Source organism: Hermetia illucens, chromosome 5, assembly GCF_905115235.1.
Source record: "Hermetia illucens chromosome 5, iHerIll2.2.curated.20191125, whole genome shotgun sequence".
Lineage (NCBI taxonomy): Eukaryota > Metazoa > Arthropoda > Insecta > Diptera > Stratiomyidae > Hermetia > Hermetia illucens.
In genome coordinates, this window is record NC_051853.1 from 30,934,100 (window position 1) to 30,954,463 (window position 20,364).

General features: G+C 42.4%; 1 protein-coding gene across 2 annotated transcripts in view; it reads left to right on the forward strand.

Moving 5' to 3' along the window:
• The window catches only part of LOC119658423 (cytochrome P450 CYP12A2-like), a 57,555-nt gene extending 41,921 nt beyond the window's left edge, over nt 1-15,634 (forward strand). The window contains exons 2-6 of one of the 2 annotated variants that reach the window (XM_038065822.1): nt 3,777-3,885; nt 3,957-4,203; nt 4,265-4,381; nt 4,540-4,978; nt 5,044-5,727. In XM_038065822.1, the coding sequence (XP_037921750.1) occupies nt 3,777-3,885; nt 3,957-4,203; nt 4,265-4,381; nt 4,540-4,978; nt 5,044-5,622 (1,491 nt within the window). In that variant the 3' untranslated portion in view covers nt 5,623-5,727. Of the gene's footprint in view, nt 1-3,776; nt 3,886-3,956; nt 4,204-4,264; nt 4,382-4,539; nt 4,979-5,043; nt 5,728-13,800; nt 13,910-13,972; nt 14,220-14,279; nt 14,397-14,518; nt 14,955-15,030 lie in introns of those variants that run through there. The other variant, XM_038065823.1, reaches the window with a different exon arrangement.
• Nucleotides 15,635-20,364: the final 4,730 nt, after the last annotated feature.

Genomic DNA, 20,364 nt, shown 5'->3' on the forward strand with positions numbered 1-20,364 from the left:
TGAAAGACACGATCCACAAAGCGGCCTCTGCAACCCTCGGGGTCACCAAGCCGGGTAAGCGGTACATCAACCGAGATACTTGGCTTTGGAATGATGATGTTGAAATGAAGGTCCGTGAAAAGAAACGCCTCTACCACAAATTTCTCGACGATAAAACACCTGCTAATTGGCAAATTTATAAGAATGCCAACCGGGAAGCAAAGAAAGCGGTCGCTGTCACCCGAGCAAACCATTTCAAAAATCTTTACGATAAACTGGACACTCGGGATGGCGAGAGAGATCTTTATCGACTTGCTAAAAGCCGTGATGAACGCACACAGGATATCGAACATTTCTGTTGTGTTAATGACACGAACGGTACTTTGCTTACCAACCGTCGAGCCGCAACGGATAGATGGCGAGAATACTTCGAGCAGATTTCAACTGAAGAATTTGCTCATCCTCCACTTCCACAATCATTGCCGACATTTGGAGCAGTTCCACCAGTCAGCGCAACTGAAGTCGAGGAGGCAATAAAACAAATGAAATCAGGGAAAGCAACAGGACCTGACGACATCGCATCTGAGCTCTGGAAAGCGAAGAGCTGGGACCCAACACTGTGGCTCAGTGAATTTTTTAACCGGGTTATTCAGGAAGGAAGAACACCATCTGACTGGCAAGAAAGTACACTGTTCCAATATGGAAAAAGAAAGGTAGCCCGGCAGAATGTTCAAATTTCCGTCCGATCCGGTTACTTTCCCATACCATGAAGATTTTTGAACGCATTCTTGACAACCGTATTCGCGAAATCGTTGAAATAACCGTGAATCAAGCCGGATTTGTCAAGAACTGCGGAACTACTGACGCAATACACGCTGCGCGGTTACTCATGGAGAAACACCGTGAGAAGCATTGCCCTCTTTACATTGCATTTCTGGATCTAGAGAAAGCGTTTGACCGTGTACCACACGAACTCATCTGGTATGCTTTACGACAACACTTCGTGCCAGAAGAACTCGTGCGCTGGGTTCAATTGCTCTACCACGATCCGAAAAGTAAAGTTCGAAGTATGGCGGGTGTATCAAAACCGCTTCGTGTCTCTGTTGGTGTTCATCAAGGAAGTGCCCTCTCACCACTCCTCTTTGTCCTTGTTATGGACACCGTCCCACGGGATATCCAACGTCCAGCGCCCTACACACTGCTTTATGCAGATGAGGTTTTCCTAGCATCTGATAGCAAAAATGATCTCGAGCAACTTGTTCAAAAATGGAATGATCGCCTCATGCAACACGGTCTCAGATTGAATTTAAACAAAACCGAATTTTTGACGACCGATCCCCATGAAACAGGCACAATCACTGTCAGCGGCAGAGATCTGCCCAGAACTGAGCGATTTAAATACCTCGGGTCAACGCTATCAGCCAATGCAGAACTGCGTTATGAAATTGCCTCACGCATTAACGCAACCTGGATGAAGTGGCGTTCCACAACTGGTGTCCTTTGTGATCGACGTATCAACGAACGTCTCAAATCTAAAATTTACCGGAATGTCGTCCGTCCAGTCGCTCTCTATGGTTCTGAGTGTTGGCCGACCATAAAAGACAATGAACGGCGTCTTGCGGTAATGGAGACGAAGATGCTACGTTGGACTAGTGGCGTCACACGTTTAGATCACATCCGAAATGAGGATATCCGCGATCGTTATGAGGTTGCACCGATCGTGGAAAAGTTGCGTGAGAGGCGTCTTCGATTTTATGGTCACGCAGTTCGTGCAAACGAGAATTCACTTGCCAAGATTGGTCTGAACATCGAAGTCGATGGTAAACGACCAAAAGGCAGACCTAAGCAACGGTGGCTTGATACGCTGGATGGGGATTTGAAAGCCTCGAGATTGCACCCAGATCAGGCATTCGATAGAATCAAATGGCGAAGCCGATCACGACGAGTCGACCCCGCTTGTGAACGGGACAAAGGCTGAAGAAAAAGAAGAATGTGTGTAGTTTCCACTTATTTGTTATTTGAAAAGTAAAGTTCGAATTGTGGCAAGTATATCAAAACCGTTCGTGTCTCTGTCGATGTTCATCAAGGAAACGCTCTCCCACCACCCCTCTTTATTCTTGTTATGGATACTGTAACATGAGGCACCCAAAGCCCAGCACCCTACAGACTAATTTATGCATGTGCTATTTCCCCGGCGTCTCATGGGAAAGCCAATCTCGAGCAACGAATGATCGCGTCATGCAATGCAACAAATTGAATCTGAATAAAACTGAATTTTTGACGTCCGATCGTAATCAAACAATCACTGCTACTCTCAGTGGCATTGATCTGCCCAGAATTGGCGGTTTCAATATCCCGTATCAACGCTGTCAAACAATTGCATTATGACATTACTTCCAACATTAACGCAATCTGGATGGAGTGGCGTTCTACAACTGGCGTTCTTTTCGACCAGTGGTTTAACATTTCCTATTCTGTACAGGAACGCACATTACATGAGAAATCAATTTCTCTTTTGTGCTGGATGTATCCACTTCAAGGCTTCTTGAATGGCTTAATACTACATTGCTTTTTCAGGTAGGGCTGTCAGCCTCTGTTTTTGACTTTAGCTAATAGTGCTGAAATTGTATCTCTTACCTGTTCACCATAATACTCTTTCATCAGGATATTTCCCAACCTTTCACTTAATAACTACTCTTCCAGGTTATCCAATTTTACTAGCCTTGAAATTGACTTTTATGTAGTTGATATCCATCACCACTATGATTCCAATGTCCAAGCTTATGGAATCATGGCGAGCATTGTACGATTTTAACCCCGTGTCACACCTTTATTCGATACTTTATATACTTTCTTAGTAACATAATTTTTATTAGTCTAACATTTTTCCAATCTGAACTATAAAGCCATCACAACTAAAATAAAAATACTGCGGAAACTGAATGTCGGACAGTCGTGGTATGAAAGGTTTCTGCTTTATTTACGTGAGGAAGCTCGTTCCTTTAAACAACTAATTTTCCACTTGTAGTGTCATAAATTATGCATCTATATAGTGTTCGATTGAGTTAGAAATGTTCATCCGGTTCCCAAATTTATAATTAATCATTTCCAATAATACTTAACCTTGGCGACCGCTGTCAAGTTTCGCTACTTAAGATACACAATCAAGACCACTATATAAATGAATTTTAAGGGGGATCCCGTAGAATCATCATCCAATAACCTAAGGCTAATCAGAATACTTTTACCATGTATACAATTTAAGTCTTGATTACATATATTAGACTTTTCACTTCCATTTCATAATGTTCTCTACCTTTGTTAATATTAGTTGAATTTCAATCAAACTTTCTGATATTATGCCCTATATTGTTTCTTATACCTGAGAGGATTTCGAGACTATACTAATATACGATCATTAACGTTATTCATGCAGCTATTGAAATTGGAACTGCTTCCTTTTTTAGCCGATGTTAAAAGTTGGCAAGCTTGGAGACTATACTATGTAATACTGCTGCATACTTTCATTTGATGATAACATACGTGACCATATCCTGGGAAAAAAATTTCCAGTCCACTTTGCATGTCTGCCCCCTTAAAGTCAACACAACCGTGTTTCGCTACTTAGAAAGGGTAGGCGACGGCATACTCTCAGAAAATTTCGTGACAATAGCTTTGGCTGTTTTGGTGTGACAAAACAGACAGGCAGACATTGAAGTGATTTGAATACCCGTTTTAATACACCAACTCTTAAATCAGCAGCCACTAATTCTTTCCACTTTTAAATCCGTTCATAGGACAATCCTCGTTCGAGTAATTTTCAGAATGATTATGCAAAGGCGATACACTTCTCCAAAATACCAGGTCCGTCGAAGTTTGTGTTCTTAAGATCCCTCATGCCCGGAGGTATTGTGATTATCTAGAACCTTTTAATATTTTGAAAAGCACACTATCTGGATCTCGACCAATTTTTTCAGGGAAGTACTATAAAATGGAGTTTGTCGACATGATCAAAAGGCAAAGAGAGGATTATGGGGACCTTTTCCGATTTCCTGGATTATTTGGTGGACCAGAAATACTTTTTTCTTTTGACCCAAATGATTTCGAAACTATATTTCGGACGGAAGGGTACTGGCCGGACCGCATAGTGCTGCAGACTATGATCTACTATCGATCCAAAGTACGTCCTGATATTTTCGGCAAATATTCCGGACTTGGAAATGCGTAAATTGATTTATATATTCCGGAAAGTCGTAAGAATGATATCACTGTGTTTATTTTGAAGGCTAGGCAAAGAGTGGGCAGAGTTCAGGACAGCTGTAAACCCTGCAATGGCTCAACCAAAGAATACCAAAATATACATCCCAAAAGTTGATGCTGTTGCTGTAGACTTTGTGAAAAGGTAAAAAAGTATACACTGATTGATTGCTACAATTATTGTTCTAACTCCCGCTGTAAAATACCAATTTATGAGCACAGAATACTAAAAAAATATATAGTATACCAGACACAACAACACAACAAACAATTCCCTTTTTGTATCTTATGAACTTCCTACAGAATACATAGTATCCGTGACCCAAAAACGAGCCAAGTTCCGGAGAACTTTGAGGAAGAGTTGAGCAGGTGGGCATTTGAATCAATAGCTCTAATTGCAATGGATACACGCCTTGGCTTGATATCCGGCAAGCATGACGGAAGAAGTGAGAGATTGATTCAGGCGTCAAAGGATGCAGCTCGCCTACTTTTCAATATAGAAGTGAAACCAGCATTATGGCGAATCGTTAGAACTCCGAATTTCCGGAAGCTCATGAAAGCTTACGATACAATTACAAATTTAAGTAGTGAAATCGTGGAAGAAGCTAGAACGAGGTTGGATGAAGTTGGTCAAGGACCACGTGATGAAGGTGAACTGAGCGTATTCGAAAAATTGCTTAAAATTGATCCTCTTATTGCGAAGATCATGGCCATGGATATTCTTTTCGCAGGTGTCGATACGGTAATGTTTGCTTCAATTTCATAATAGATAATTCCACTATTTAAACAGCTCAATTGAAATTCTAGACCACCGCCTCATTTACTGGCCTTCTCTACCTTCTATCTAAAAACTTGGACAAACAGGAAATATTAAGAAAGGAAATTATGACGATATTGCCCGAGAAAGAGTCACCACTAACTGTTCAAAACATGAAACACCTTCCCTATCTACGAGCTTGCATCAAAGAAAGCCTGAGAGTTCAGCCACCTGTCAATGGACTCGTTCGAAATGCTGGTCAGAACATTATACTCAGCGGGTATCAAATACCAAAAGGAACAACAGTTTTGATGAGCGCATTCGTTCTACAAAAAGAAGATAAATACTACCCAAATGCAGACAAATATGAGCCAGAAAGATGGTTGAAGAGAGATGGTACTCCCGCACCGGCTAAATCCGCACATCCCTTCATATTTTTACCTTTTGGATATGGTCCCCGCATGTGCATTGGAAGACGTTTCGCAGAGATGCAAATAGAAACTTTAATAGTGAGAATCCTACGAGATTTCCAGGTGGAATGGCATCACCCCGATTTGAAGTTTACAATGAAAAGCGCTAATGTGCCTGATGGCAATCTAACTTTCACCTTTAAAGATATTGTCAACTGAAATGTGTCATGTGTCATTGCGTAGTTGATGTTTTGGAATTTATTCTCGCAAATAACAAAATGTTCTTTGATATTTCCTAAATATATTCATTGCTAATTTTAAACAGTAAAATGCATTTTTTTCTTCGGTAACCCCATCATTGATTGTTATTTGATACGGTGGCATTTTATCGGAAGTGGAAACCATTTTAAAGGATTAAGCCAGCGAGACAATGCAATAAATTAAAATTCTGATGAAAAGCCTTAATTGCATGATCTAATAAATTATTTTTTTGAAAGCATTACAAAAGAAAATGGAGCCTACACAGCTTTTTCCGACGACGCTTTTTTTTTAATTTACATTGAACAGAGGAATTTTTTTCGATTATACGCATAGATAGCTAGAGGAATAGGTAAAATTTTTTCGATACGCCATTTTTGCAAAAAAGGCGTCCGAAAACAATTTATTAAAAAACAAACTATGCAATCTATGGCAAAAACCGTACATAATTCCATATAGAATGTAATTACAAATATACAGGTAAAAATAAGCGAAGACAGTTGTACGGTTTCGTACCAGCGCAGCGGTAGCTCGTCAGACGCTAAGTCACCTCTGCCTTGGAAATTATATTGAACCTACTTCAGGCGAAGGTTTGGCCAGAGTTGAAATATTTTGTTTTGTGCGCCCATTTTTGATGCGTGGGCGCTAAGGCCGAAACGAGGTATTCGTGGACCAAAAAAAAAGAGGGAGTAAATTGCTCTACATTTGGTCTGGTCCGACATCAAGTGAATGCGGACTTAGGCTCCCTCAACCCTTAAATAAAATACATTCAAAATTTCTGATCAACCGGTCCAGATTCGTTCGATTTGTAAGTTAGGCCAACTGGAATTTGTTATGAAAAACACGTCTGAAGTTTCCGGCATCTTGCGCCAAAATTTAAAAAAAAATGTTTTGACATTTTCTCCATTTGAATCCTTTGAGTAGACATTCTTACAGAAAAAGAAACAAAAGATAATTTTTTTGAAATTTCTACAAAGACCTGTGTGTGTGTGTGGGTTTGAAGTGGGGGAGAGGCAAAGCCTCTGACCACTCAGACCTGTGTGGTCCATTGTTCTCGATTCCCCCATCTAACGGAATATCCCGGGTTCGTTTATGTATCGCACGATTTCCGTTAGTAGATGTGATGCTATCCGCTTCAGTTGGAACACATCAGCACTAAAAATCTGATGTCTGATGCGTCCGTAAGCGGGGCACTCCCATAGAAAATGTTCCGTGGATTCCGCTTCCTCATTACAGGATGGACAGGTATCATGTTGGATAATTCCTATTCTGAACATATGCCCAGCTAGTGAAATATGGCCAGTCAGAATGCCTACAATACTTTTGTAAACTTTCTTGCTTTTCGACAGGATAAACTTAGCAGTATGTTCAGCAGCATCGTGTACTCACCCCTCAGAGTTGCAACCTCTATCTTTGAAAGCAAAGAATGAAAAGCAGACTCACAAGACTTTCCACGTTGGTAAGCATGTTGGTTTTCATTTAGAGGGTGCGACTTCAGCGCCTTCTCGCGAATGTGACGCTCAACCAGTCTCTCCAGACATTTCAGCGAAAATGATGTTCTTTGGATTAGAATAGTCATCTTTCCCACGCTGAGGTAGAAAGACTACCTTCACTTTCTGCCAAGAGGAAGGCGCGTAGCCCAGAACAAGGGGTAGATGCCATCCATACCAGGTGCTTTGAAGATTTCAAATGATAGTATAGCAGCTCTCGCTTTTTCATTGGTAATAACCGCTCTCGCAGTATCCCAACATTGCAACACCTTCGTGTTGAAGGGTTTGCAGAAGCCACCAATTCCCTTCTTCCCACTTCTGAGACCTGTTCTCCCGGATGGTCTACTTCCAAGACAGTCTGTATAGACTCAACTCTGGAGTTCGTGAACCTACCATCCGGTTTTCTAAGAGAGTCAAACTTGGCCTACTCATTCTTATTAAGGACTCTACACAACCTGCAAGCCTTCCTTTCACCTTCCAGTTCCTCACAGTATCCAGGCTGTTCGCCTGTAATAGTTAGGTTAAATTCTAAGTAATGCTGATCTGAGAGTAAGACTTCATCTAGTACTCGCTAGTTTCTAATCAGCTCTAACAACTTTGAAGTACAGGTTGTTAGGTCAATTACTTCACTTCTTCTTGGCCCCACGAACGTAGGGACGCACCCTTCATTCGGGGTTATCAGACCAGCTGAAGTGATAAAATCAAACAGCTTCTCTCCTCTAGGATTGCATTTGCTGCTGCCCCAGCAAACATGCTGAGCCTTCGCATCACAACCTATTAACAGTTCAAGGCCGCTTGATTCTGCATACACTATCAGGTCCCTTAGTTCATGCGTCGGCCGAGGGCACAAAGAATCATAGGCTAAGTAGGCAGGGGCAACTATAACGTTTCTCCTCTTACCATTAACCTGGTATTGTAAGTTGACCGCAACAAGGTCCTGGGAACAGAATTGCCTGAACATGGTTGCCTCTAACAATTTTGACATCAGAACGCAGGCCCTCGGTCTTGAGGATCTTTCATCGAAGAAGATCCTAGTCCCTTTGACTGATCCAATACCACAGATTCTGTTAAAACGAACCCATGGCTCTTGAACGAGAAATATGTAAGGACAGTCCTGCAACTTTGCCCGCTTTGCCGCCAGTAGATAGGAAGAAGCTTCGGCATGCTGCAGGTTGATTTGACTAACTCTTATGTTTGTAGTCATAAGTGCAGTCTAATATGAAAACCGCCGTTAACTGAAAAGTCTGCTGCGTTCAGTGTGGATCTTATTGGGCTTACCAGCTTGTCGTCACCTTTCGTCGAAAGTTCCACTTTCCTGCGTCCGACTTCTCTGGATATCGCCACACTTGGTGGTGTAGCCACGTCCATGTCCTCATGCGGCGAAAGTTTCCTTCTTTTTGGCTGACCGCGCCGTAAACACCGGGTGTAGGTATTCCACTGAAGAGGAGAGCCTGTCTTCCACAGATTTCTCCGTGGGGGAACATGAATTAGGTGAGGCCTCCAAAATCCGTGCCTCGTGCACGACCTGGTTTCTCAAAGTCGCGGGTAGATTCGAAGTCTGTGACTTCTTACCGCTCGGAGAGTTACAATCCTTTGTCTCCATCTTCATGTGTTTTTGGACACTCTTAGTGGAATAGTAAACTACCACAAGCTCCCCAATCCACGGCAAGGTGGTGTTCGAGGGGGAGTACAATGTACAGTGGCCTAACTCTTTAAGTCATTTGGGTCTTCTGTCCATTTCAGAGCTGCAGATGAGTTTGAAATTCGCGAAGGTTGCATATGGGTCGTTATGAATTAAAACTTTTAAATGGCCAGTGCTTTGCGAAGTCGGTATAAGTTTTGGCATCAGATGCAAAGTCCAGGAGTGCGGGGGTTTGGAAAGGATCAGTTACTTCAAGGACCCGTTCCCAGAAACTACCCAACCCAAATATCTGTCAAAAAAATATGATGGTCCATGCCCATGCTTTAAAATACTCTCCATACCGATACCTGTTCAAATAAAGTTAATAATAGTATATTACTATATTCATTATAAGTACCCTTTGTAGAAATTGGCTGGGAACCCCTCTTAAGTTTATCATGAAATCATCAAGTTTTGCAGTAATGAAGGCTGTACTATAGACCATAATATCAAGTTTGGTGGAAATCGTAGCATTACTAACAGAGTCATAATAAAAAGCGTTTAGCTTCTGGTTTTCTGACATGTTCTTACTACAAGTTTTCTTCTCTAATACCAAGGCCAAACATGACCTACATAGACCAAACTGTGCTTCGCCCTCATCCGGAGCATTCTCGCAAGCAATGCACTCACCCTACACCCTTTTGTTGCTAAACTCTCTGAAGTTTAATTTCTGATCAATCGTGATCTTACTTTTTCCTTTGAATATAATTCACAGCCATGATCATGATGACATTTTTGGATTAATATAAGGTGGCGAAAAACATCTAGCAACCATTTCGGTTACGCTACTCCCAGAACAGGAGTGAGGCAGCGTCTAATGAGTTCCCTCTGCCTTGGACGAAACCATTGTCGTCTGTATTTGAAAAAAGGGTTCCATGAACCAAGAAAGTGGGAGAAAGTTTCTTTCCAATTGGCCCGGCCAGTCATGAAGTGTATGGCGGGGTCAGGATTAGGTAAGGACAGGAGGGCTGACTTTAAAGCCTTTTTGAATTGTTTAATTGATGCTGGTAAGATAAAATGATTTATTTCTTGGTTTAAAGTAATTCCGACAAGGGGATGCACTATCATGCGTCCTCTTTAACCTGGCCCTCGAGAAAGTGATCCGTGATGCCGAGGTAAATGCAAGAGGTACGATCCTCTTCAAGTCCACCCAACTACTGGCCTATGCTGACGATATCGACATCATGGGAAGAACGACCCGAGATGTACAAACTGCCTTCATCCAAATCGAGCAGGCGGCGCGAGATCTTGGGCTGCACATCAATGAAGGCAAGACAAAATATATGGTGGTAACGTCAGCACCGAAGACGAATCAACCAACAACATCAAACCGCACTGGTCAAACACAAACACGAAGAAGAATAAGGATAGGAGAATACAACTTTGAGACCGTTGACAATTTCTCCTATCTAGGGTCGAAAATCACAACCGATAACAACTACGATGATGAAATCCGCGCACGGTTGTTGTCAGCCAACAGAGCCTATTTCAGCTTACAAAGACTGTTCCGCTCGAAACGTCTCACCATAGGGTCAAAGCTCTTACTGTACAAGACTATGATCTTGACAGTCCTCATGTATTCCTCGGAAACTTGGGTTCATAGCAAGAAAAATTGCGAACTCTTGGCCGCGTTCGAGAGAAGAATCCTCCGGAGAATTTTTGGCCCCCTACATGAGGATGGACGATTCCGTAGCCTACACAATGACGAAATCTATGAGCGATACCATGACCGTCCGGTTGTGGATAAAATCCGGCTCAATAGGTTACGGTGGGCGGGTCACTTAATCCGTATGGATGAGGATGATCCCGCCCGGAAAGTCTATAAGGGCAATATCTATGGTAGAAAAAGAAGACGAGGCAGACCCTGCCTAAGATGGAGCGATGGCGTGGGTCAGGACGCCAGACAGCTTTTAGGGATATCGAATTGGTGGACCTCGGCGCAAAACCGGGATGTCTGGAGTTCCTTATTAAGGCAGGCCTAGACCGGATACCGGTTATTGCGCCGTTGATGATGATGATGAAAGTAATTCCTGCCAGTCAACATTTCCTTCACTAGGTAGCCATAATGTTGCTTTCCCATATCTATAATTGGGTTTCCGAATACATTCGTTTCTTATTTGGCAATGTTCGTTTAGGTTCCCTTTTGCATTCGTAACCAATGTGGGATTGCATGACATTGAAGTGTCTTTTTGATAAGAAATTAGAAACACGATCGAACCAGAAGGTGGACTGGGAGAGAGTGGTAGTGACCTCTGCTTTAAAGCAGCAAGCAACTGATTACCTGGACCACTGACGGATCCATTAAAGCGGAGGAAGCAAGAACAACAGTCACTGGTTCTAGGAAAACCTAACAATTTTTAACCACACCAGCATATTTCAGGGGAAAATACACGCGATAGATACATGTGTCCACTATAACCTCCCAGATGGCCGAATATTGTGATTTTGGCCGATAGGTAGGTGGCTATCAAGGCAGTTAAGTCCAACCAGATGGACTGCAAACTTGTATAGCAAACTCTTAATAAATAGAATACGCCTAGTTCGCACAATAGGGTCTGCATACTCTTGATTTAGGGGAATATCGGGCTTGAAGGCAATAAGGCAGCGGATGAGCTACCCAGGAAATAAAAAAAAACGCGGCCATCGGCATGGCATTAAGAAAGCAAGTTAAACAGTTGAGAAAATTAGATTGGGTGAACTTACCAAAAATGGAACAGTCCAAGAAAAACCTAAGGACCACGGTGAGGATACTCACTGGTCACTGAAAATTAAACTACAACCTGTGGAAGCTTGCAGTATCTACGGTCTTCGTCCACAGAAATATTCCGAATGCATATGCTAGTAAAGAGATGGTGAACATATTTAGTGCGCTCATTATGGTCTTCCCCGAGAGATGTGACTTAATCACCAGCTTCACACGTCGCAGGAATTCGAATAGCAGTGCATCTTTTAGATCACCAACTCGAGCATGGACCCTTTGCAGAATTCCCTGATGCTTCTAGATATCTGTCTCGGTCTTTTGGATGTGAAGATCACCAATGCTTTGTGGCTGTGCTTTGGCATGTGGCTCGGGATGTCCTTTGCCAAAGGGTTAGATTCAACACTTATCTAAATTTAATTTACCCAAATATCACAGCTGATCATGTCCACTATTCGAAACAGACTTTTATGATAGTTATCAATACCAGCATCCAACTTAATGTCATCTAAGAACATAAAATGTATCAGCTCCCACTTAGCACGTTGACCATATTTTATTGCAAAACCATGCCCTCTAGCATCATTCAGTAATCATGGAATAGGGTTCAGTGTAATAGAAAACCAAAGGGGACTCAATCAATTCCTTTAGAAAAAGCCTCTTCGTATGGGCTTTGAGGTGTTAATACCCTCAGATGAAAGCACGGTCAAGCTGACACGACGCCCTTCCATGACGCTCCCCAAAACTTTATTAGTATGGGATCACTGCGGTATAGTCGTAGAACATCGATTAGCCAGCTGTACGAAACGCAGCCAAAAGCCCTGGCAAAATTGATAATGCAACTGAAGAAGTTTCTTTGGCCTCTAGTTGCCTGTCCTGTTTGTAATTCTTCGATCCAACTCGGCAGCCCTTAATCTTCTTGGACCGAACGTTGTTGGTATCGAGGTGCGTATTGACCCTTCCACAATGAACGTTATGAATTTGTAAAAGGTTAATAAGCAGGCAATCGGTCTTGTGTCTGCGGGATTCTGTGTACTTTTTAGGGATAAGGTTGTTAGAAGGAGCGGAAGTTGCTCCGGCGGATTAATGACCTGATTTAGGCTCTGTATCAAAGAACCATGTATACTCTCAAACTATTAATACCAGAAGGACTACACATACTAGCTGGTCGAATCTCTTTTCGGTAACACGTGGAAGACTCGTTTCCGGCGTAGTGGCATGATCAGGATGATAGACGGATAACCTCGAAGATCTACCCAAATATTATTTTGCTTCTGTTACCGAAAATTGTACTGTTTGGACGCTGTGTTTGGATTCATTGACTGATCTGAAAAATGTCTGTTGAATCCTCGCGTATGTTGCATTCTGAATACGCTTGAAGAGACTTTCGCCAAATCGTTATTACCCGACTTTATACGAAAGAAAGTTTCTGTTTGAGTGTATCCATAATTTCAAATACAATTAATTCACTGTGCGCTCTCGCTCTCGCTCTCTCTCTCCCTCTCCTCTCTCTTCTAAGCATAGCCTAGCGACATTTACAGTGTTGATTTAAGTCATCTATGCAATGTGCCTGCCTCGAATTGCTATTTGGTATTAGGAGCGGATGATGACAAAGTGGGGTTCATTTCCCTAATTCATTTTATCCGCTGCCTCCGCGCAGATTGTGACGAAACAGTTGCTCCTAGTCATCGCGAGGCCCAGACGTGCATCTGCCCTTCAAATAGCAATTTCAACGCCCTGTTATCCATAGCGGAAACCCGACGTGGCCGGCAAATCAGGCGATTCCAATCGGTAATCCGTACCGGACCTAACAATTTTTCCTTTCCTCATTTTATGATGGTGCATTTTATACCTGATTTGCCGGTATCGTGATAGCTTCCTGAATGAACACCAAGTTTCTGTACAATTCTCACCTACCCACTGAGACGCTGCGGCGGCCTACAGTCATTCAGGCTGAATCCATCTATTCCTCCTCCTTTCAAAGTCGGACTTGAGGCCAGTTGCAACGGAGCTGTCATTATTATCATTAAACTCTATATTTAGCTCGACAGAATACTAACTACTTATATGTTACTTAGGCTAGACACTATGTGTCAATCTTAGTTTAAGGAATCTTCGCTAAGTGCTGCTATTGTTTTTTGAATTTGAGCAGACCATGAGAAACCGCTTGAACCTTATGCTCTGTGTCAACAGAACGCATTCTCTACCATTTTCCTACAAAATATACCACATACATATCTAATCTTTTCACAATCTTCTAATAATTCCAGATAGATGCACCTTTAACTAAGCACCAAGATGACTACTCGAAAGCATTGCCTTATTCCCAAGTTCCAGGACCATCCAAACTTACCTTCCTTAAGGCACTTCTGCCTGGAGGTATAACAAATTTTTCGGTGCTAATATTTCGTGACTCACATCAAAAACAAATCTCCTTTGCAGGAAAATGTTTCAATATGGATTTGGCCCAATTAATCACATATCACAGAGATAAATATGGTGATCTGTTTAAATTGCCAGCATTATTTGGAAGTTTTGAATTCGTCGCATCACACAATCCAAATGACATTCAAACAATATTTCGAACAGAAGGACAGTGGCCGGAACGTACAACGTTCAAAAGTGTAACATATTTCAGGACAAAAATACGCCCAGATATCTTCGGGAAATACGCTGGCCTCGGAAATGCGTAAGTCTGCTCATGGATGAATTGCAAAAATGGAAAATTGAGTTTATTTTATCCTTCAAGGCAAGGAAAGGAATGGGGTGAGTTCCGATCAGCTGTAAACCCTGCAATTGCACAACCAAGAAATACCAAAATTTACATTCCAAAAATAGACTCCGTTTCGATGGACTTTGTAAGAAGGTGAATTTGATTGCTAGCGTAGCCTAAACTAAACTTTTATGCAGTTTTCCTCCTCACTTTTTAGTCACTTCTCCACTAATAATAAATTACCTTTTGTCTTTCGCACCTCTTCCACCCCACAGAATATCTGAAATCCGGGATCCACAAACCAATCAAGTTCCTGAAACCTTTGAAGATGACATCAACAAATGGACACTGGAATCTGTTGTACTAATCGCCATGGATACTCGATTGGGTTTGCTGTCCCATACGTACAATGAAAGAAGTGCTAAATTAATTCAAGCCTCAAAAGATGCTCTCCATTTAGTATTTGACATAGAATTCAAGCCGCCCCTATGGCAAATCTATGAAACACCAGATTTTAAAAGGTTAATGAATGCATTCAATACTATCACTGATGTGAGCGATGAAATAATTGAGGAAGCCAGAGCACGACTTGGGAAAAAGTCTGGCGACTCAAATGAAAATGACCAAGGTATCTTGGAAAAACTACTTAAAATCGACCCGCTCCTGGCAAAAGTAATGGCTATCGATATGCTTTTCGGTGGAATTGACACGGTATGTATTATTACTGAAGAACAAAATGGTGCAATTTTGTCTATCATGGTCTACTTTAAAATCTTTTTTTACACAGACTTCTTCGGCTTTTATTGGACTTCTCTATCTGCTCGCTAAAAACCCTGACAAACAAGAAATATTGCGTGAGGAAATTATGACAATACTGCCTAACAAGGATTCTCCATTGACCGTTGAAAATATGAAGCACCTTCCATATTTACGAGCATGCCTTAAGGAAAGTCTGAGGATACATCCACCTGCGAATGCGAATATTCGACTCGCTGGCCAGAATATTGTATTAAGCGGATACCAGATTCCAAAGGGCACACCAGTAGCTATGGGCAACGGTCTGTTATGTATTGAAGAAAAATATTTTCCAAATGCAAGAAAATACGTACCAGAGCGATGGCTAAGAAAGGGTAGCGCTCCTGCTGAAGCAAAATCAGCGAATCCATTCATCTTCCTGCCTTTTGGATTTGGTCCCCGTATGTGTGTTGCAAAACGTTTTGCCGAGATGGAAATTGAAACTGCAATTGCGAGAATTTTAAGGAACTTCCGGGTAGAATGGCATCATCCGGATTTGAAATTCAGAGTGAAAAGTGTCCTAGAACCTGAAGGAAAATTGATGTTCACCTTTAAGGATATTGTCAATTAAATTTTATTTTTGCAATCGAACCGAATCAAAGTTTTTCATTTGAATTAATTTTGATTGATTGATTGATGTTGTGATTTAAACACTCTTATTTATTTTTTTTTTGTTCAGGATGTTGGGAGTCCTGAGTCCGCACCCACTTAGTGACGGACCGAACCACTTGGGAAGCAACTTACATCCTCTTTTGTAGTTCACGGACTCCTCTTTTTGGGGTTAAACCCAAGTTTGCAAAAAAGCAAAAAAGTTGACTGACGGTTTCGTCCAGGGCAGAGGCAACTCATCAGACGCTACCTGGTGATGGATTTCACTTGAATATAATTCGTACCCATTACGTATTTGCGATTATATTTAAGTGGGGCAATTACCATCTGTCGGTACTTTCGGTCACGCTGCTCCCAGGACAGAGGTGAGGCAGCCTCTGATAAGTTGCCTCTGCCCTGGACGAAACCGTCAGCCAACTTTTTTGCTTTTTTGAAAACTCTTATTTAATTTTAATATTATTTTATTAATTATTTAAATTGAATTTGAATTAAATCATCTAATTGAATTGATAGGTGTGCTTACATTCGAACTCCAACTGACACCGAAAAACAATTTTCGATGTCAAAAATTGTTGTGTCCGACACACAAGTTGCTCATTCCGCCATAACACTCCCACCCCCAGCTTAAACTAAGGCGGGTTTTAGCGAGGAACCATACGCACGGCTCCCTCAACCCGGCTGTCGCAAATCAAAACGGACACGTCGCACACTCCTCGCCCTGATCGCGTATTCTTTCTGGATGAAGGACTCCAGTCGAGCCAAGAAGATCCGTTTGACCGTACTCTTGACGTTGAGACTATAATAATGTCGGCCTCGCTAGAGGACTTCGAAAGGGCCTTCATAAGCTGACTGCAGCAGCTTCCGAGGAGCGTCAACCCTAATTAAAACATGCGCACTGGATTCGAGATCCCTGAGCACGTCAGCCAGATTTTTCGCGTAGTTGTGGTGGCGGCTTCAGCTTTGGCATTGCGTCCTTGAGAAGACGCAACAGTCAGTTAGCGTTAACTCCCAACCTGATGTCGAGAACACGGTCGCTTAGGAGTCTCAGATTCTCTCCGTATACCAGTTTCGCGGAACGGAAATTTTTTGGCGATTGGCTCTTTAGAGGTCAAGTAGAATAAGTGGCCGGACCAAGAAGAGTCGCCTTGGGCCGTTATAGCGGCCTTCACCGTCATGTATCACTTTTCCAGCATCCCATTAGACTAATGGTAGTATGTGGTTGTCCGGTGGCGTTTAAAGCTGAGGAGTTTGCGCAATTCTGAGGAAAGGAAGGAATCGAACTGCATTCCCTGGTCGGTGATTATAATTACCGGCACACCAGAGCGTGGAATCCACTTGCGACAGAAGGCTTTGGTACAAGATTGTGTAGTAATGTCTTTCAGATGTATTGCCTCAGTCCACTACGTGAGCCTATTTATGATTTTTAGGCAATACCTGAAACCGTGCGAGCCTCGCAAAGGGCCAATGATGTCGAGGTGGATTATATGGAAACGCTTGGTGGATCGAGGGAACACTCCTACCTATTTCCTCACATGCTTTGTAGTTTTGCACTTCTGGCATGCGATGCACTGTCTGGCCGAAGAATTAATGCATGGCCAGATATACTTCTCGGTGACAAACGTTTCGTTGTCCGAATGCTTGGGTGCGCCAGATGATCCCTTGTCTGAAGTTTCGCAGTATATACTGGATATTGAGCCGAAGATGAGAAATTCCCTGATTGTTCATTTGGAGTTTGTGCTCAAGCTCTGAAGAACTGAATCGTTCTTTTGCGTCTTGGCGATTGGCAGAAAATCGACGGTGGCGGGGATCTTGACCTCTGCAACAAGTGAACAGGCATCTGTAACCATATTTTTTCCCCAGACATGTGTTGAATGTTGGAAGAGAACTGGATGATAAAACTCAAGGGCCGAAGTTGGCGAGGGGATGGTTTGTTGGCCTTTTGTTTTAAAGCAAAAGTGGGTGATTATTTCTAGTAACTAACGCTCATAGGTGCTGTAGTTCCGTTGAACGGAATTGAACTGTTTCGAGAAGAAGCTTAAGGGCTACCAGATTTTATTCACTTTTTGGTGAAGAGTAACACTTACAGCAATGTCTGAAGCATCGACGAATACGGCTAGGGGTGCATCTCGCTAAAGGTGATTGATGGTGAGCAGCCTCAAAGGGAAGTTGAAAAATGCACTCAACATATTCTTAATGGAAGACGCGACCAGAACATCATCATCAAAGCAGAAGTTGATGTTTCGCAGCACAGAGTGGATGAATCTTGCGCTAAGTAGCACAGAAGAAAAGTCATCCTAGTGAACTCGAAGAGTCCGTTTCGGAATTTCTTCGGGAATTACAGGGATCTGACGGTATTCCTTAACTAAGTTCAAGGTCGAGTCTGTGAACAGAATCGTAGATGAATGTTATGGGGTAAGGGTCTGGAATTGTCTGAGCATTTAGACGTCTATAGTCATATAAAATCTCCATTCGCCGTTGGATTTAGGGGCCATGTCAAGTGATGAAGACCAATAGCTGTTTAAAGGTCTGCAAATACCCTGCTAAGAAGTTCTTCGAACTTTTTCCGCACAACTATGAGTTTCTGCGATGGTAATGGACGCACCTTAGAGGTGGTGCTGAACAGCATGCTTAACGGGCTCAGAGAGGCTACGCTCGGTAGTAATGTTGCGGTATTTTTGAAGAAGTGTGCGAATACGTACGTCGGCAACGCCTTCAAAAACGACGAAAAGAGTACTGGGTGAGGAGGATGGGATTTTTCCTGACGACCAAAAGGAAGTTGTAGGGTCAATGAGGGGCCTATTATATCATATATATGTACTAGCAAACTATAAGGACCCAGGGGCCTAAAATGTTTGCTCATCAATAGCTTTCACAGACCAACCCGACGTTCTCCTCATTTTTGGACGGAAAAATTTCCAATTGACTTGGTCTTCAGGTCAATAACTATTGCCTGGTGATCACTATGAGTGTACTGTTCATTGGGGTTCCAAGACATATCGCGAGCTAGTGAAGGACTAACAGAGGTCAGATACATAACCAAACCGGACCCCCTTTCAGTAAGTATTAACCTAACGCCGTTAGTCAATATGATATCTAATTGCACATCGCCCTCTTGCATTCGTGCGTGAACTTCACAATTCTGAGGCCCATGCATTGAAGGCACCGGCGATGACTATTGGTTTCCGTTCTTCTGCATCCAAGACCAATCTGCCCAGCATGTTCTCGAAATGCCTTTTTGTTTTTTGGGAACCAGCTGATTTCCTGGATGTCCGTTTTCCTTTTCCCGAACCCCCTTTTCCTCTGCCGATCCACGAGCATACGGTTGGGTATCACCTGCGTTGACTGCTTCTCCGTCGAAAGAATAATTTTAGGGCACTCCTTCGAATCTTTCACATCTTCCCGCAATTTGTTATATAAAATCCTGATGGCTCTCACCATATGATGATGATGAATTCCGACAATTCAACAATTTTCACTCCAAGCAAAATGAAGGATAACTCTTCAAGGTCGAACTTCTGTTCCAAAGCCTCCATTCTTCTTCCCGCACATTTTCTGGCATTATCGGACCTCCTTTGGCCCAGATCCTTTCGCGTCTTTGATATTAGTTGAACTTCTCCTAAACGGATCCGGCTTTCGAGTTTCAGGCGCCTCCCCCAACCCCTTACGCTCGGATGCGATTGGTGTCACTGCCGCTTTTGACGACCACCGTTCTCCCTTGGGCACATTCTTCTGCGCTTTTGCTATGGGTATTCTAGGGAGCGATATGCTCGGTTTAAACACATCTTTATCTAAGCTACTTGTAGCATTAGATGCCACGGTAGCCAAGCTGTCCACCACCGAGGCACTGCAGTAGAGGGATATCGACGATTGGGAGCCTGCTTGCCCACTCCCAGTAGCCGCAGGTACTGGAATTCCGAGCCTCTATTGATATAAAATTGGGTAGGAAGGCGAAGCCTATGAATCTCTCTATGAAAGTAACATAGTTACACTTTGAGTTTAAAGGAAGGGGATCCCCATACATGCAAAAAGGGGATGTAATTTTTTTTTCATCAAGTATCACGTGGGGTATCAAATGAAAGGTCTCCATTAGTACTTTCCGAAAGAGATTGGGTGCAAAGGGGGTCGAAAAGGGGTCAATTATTGAAAAGACCCATTCTCAGAAACGACCCAAACCAAATATCTGATAAGAAATATGGTGGTTCACACACATGGTATCTAAGCCTCATACCGATACCTATTTAAATAAAGTTAATAATAATATATTGCCATATTTATTATAAGTATATTTTCTGGAGGTTGGCTGGTTGGCCCTTAACTTTATTCTAGAATCAGCAGCTTTTGCACTAAGATAGGCTATACTATAGGGCATGTTACTACCAAGTTTGGTGAAAATCGCAATGTTACTAACTTTCCCTGTTGCTAACAGGGGTGCAAATTTCTTGCAATCTAAATCGCATTCTGTGCTCCTTCTGTAATTTTTTTTCCGGAGATTTCTGTGCGTGAAATATCTTTTGGAATCTCTCTGTTTACTGTATAAATAAATGATTAAATGTTGCCGATCAAACTACGTATAAAGATACTTTCAATTGAAAAAATGAGCAGACAAGTTAATTGAGATACAGATACATAAATAAATAGATAATGAACGTTTGTCTCCAACTGGATACCCTGCTGTGGCTCCTGGAGGACAAAAAGGTCTTCGCGCAAGAATTGCCGG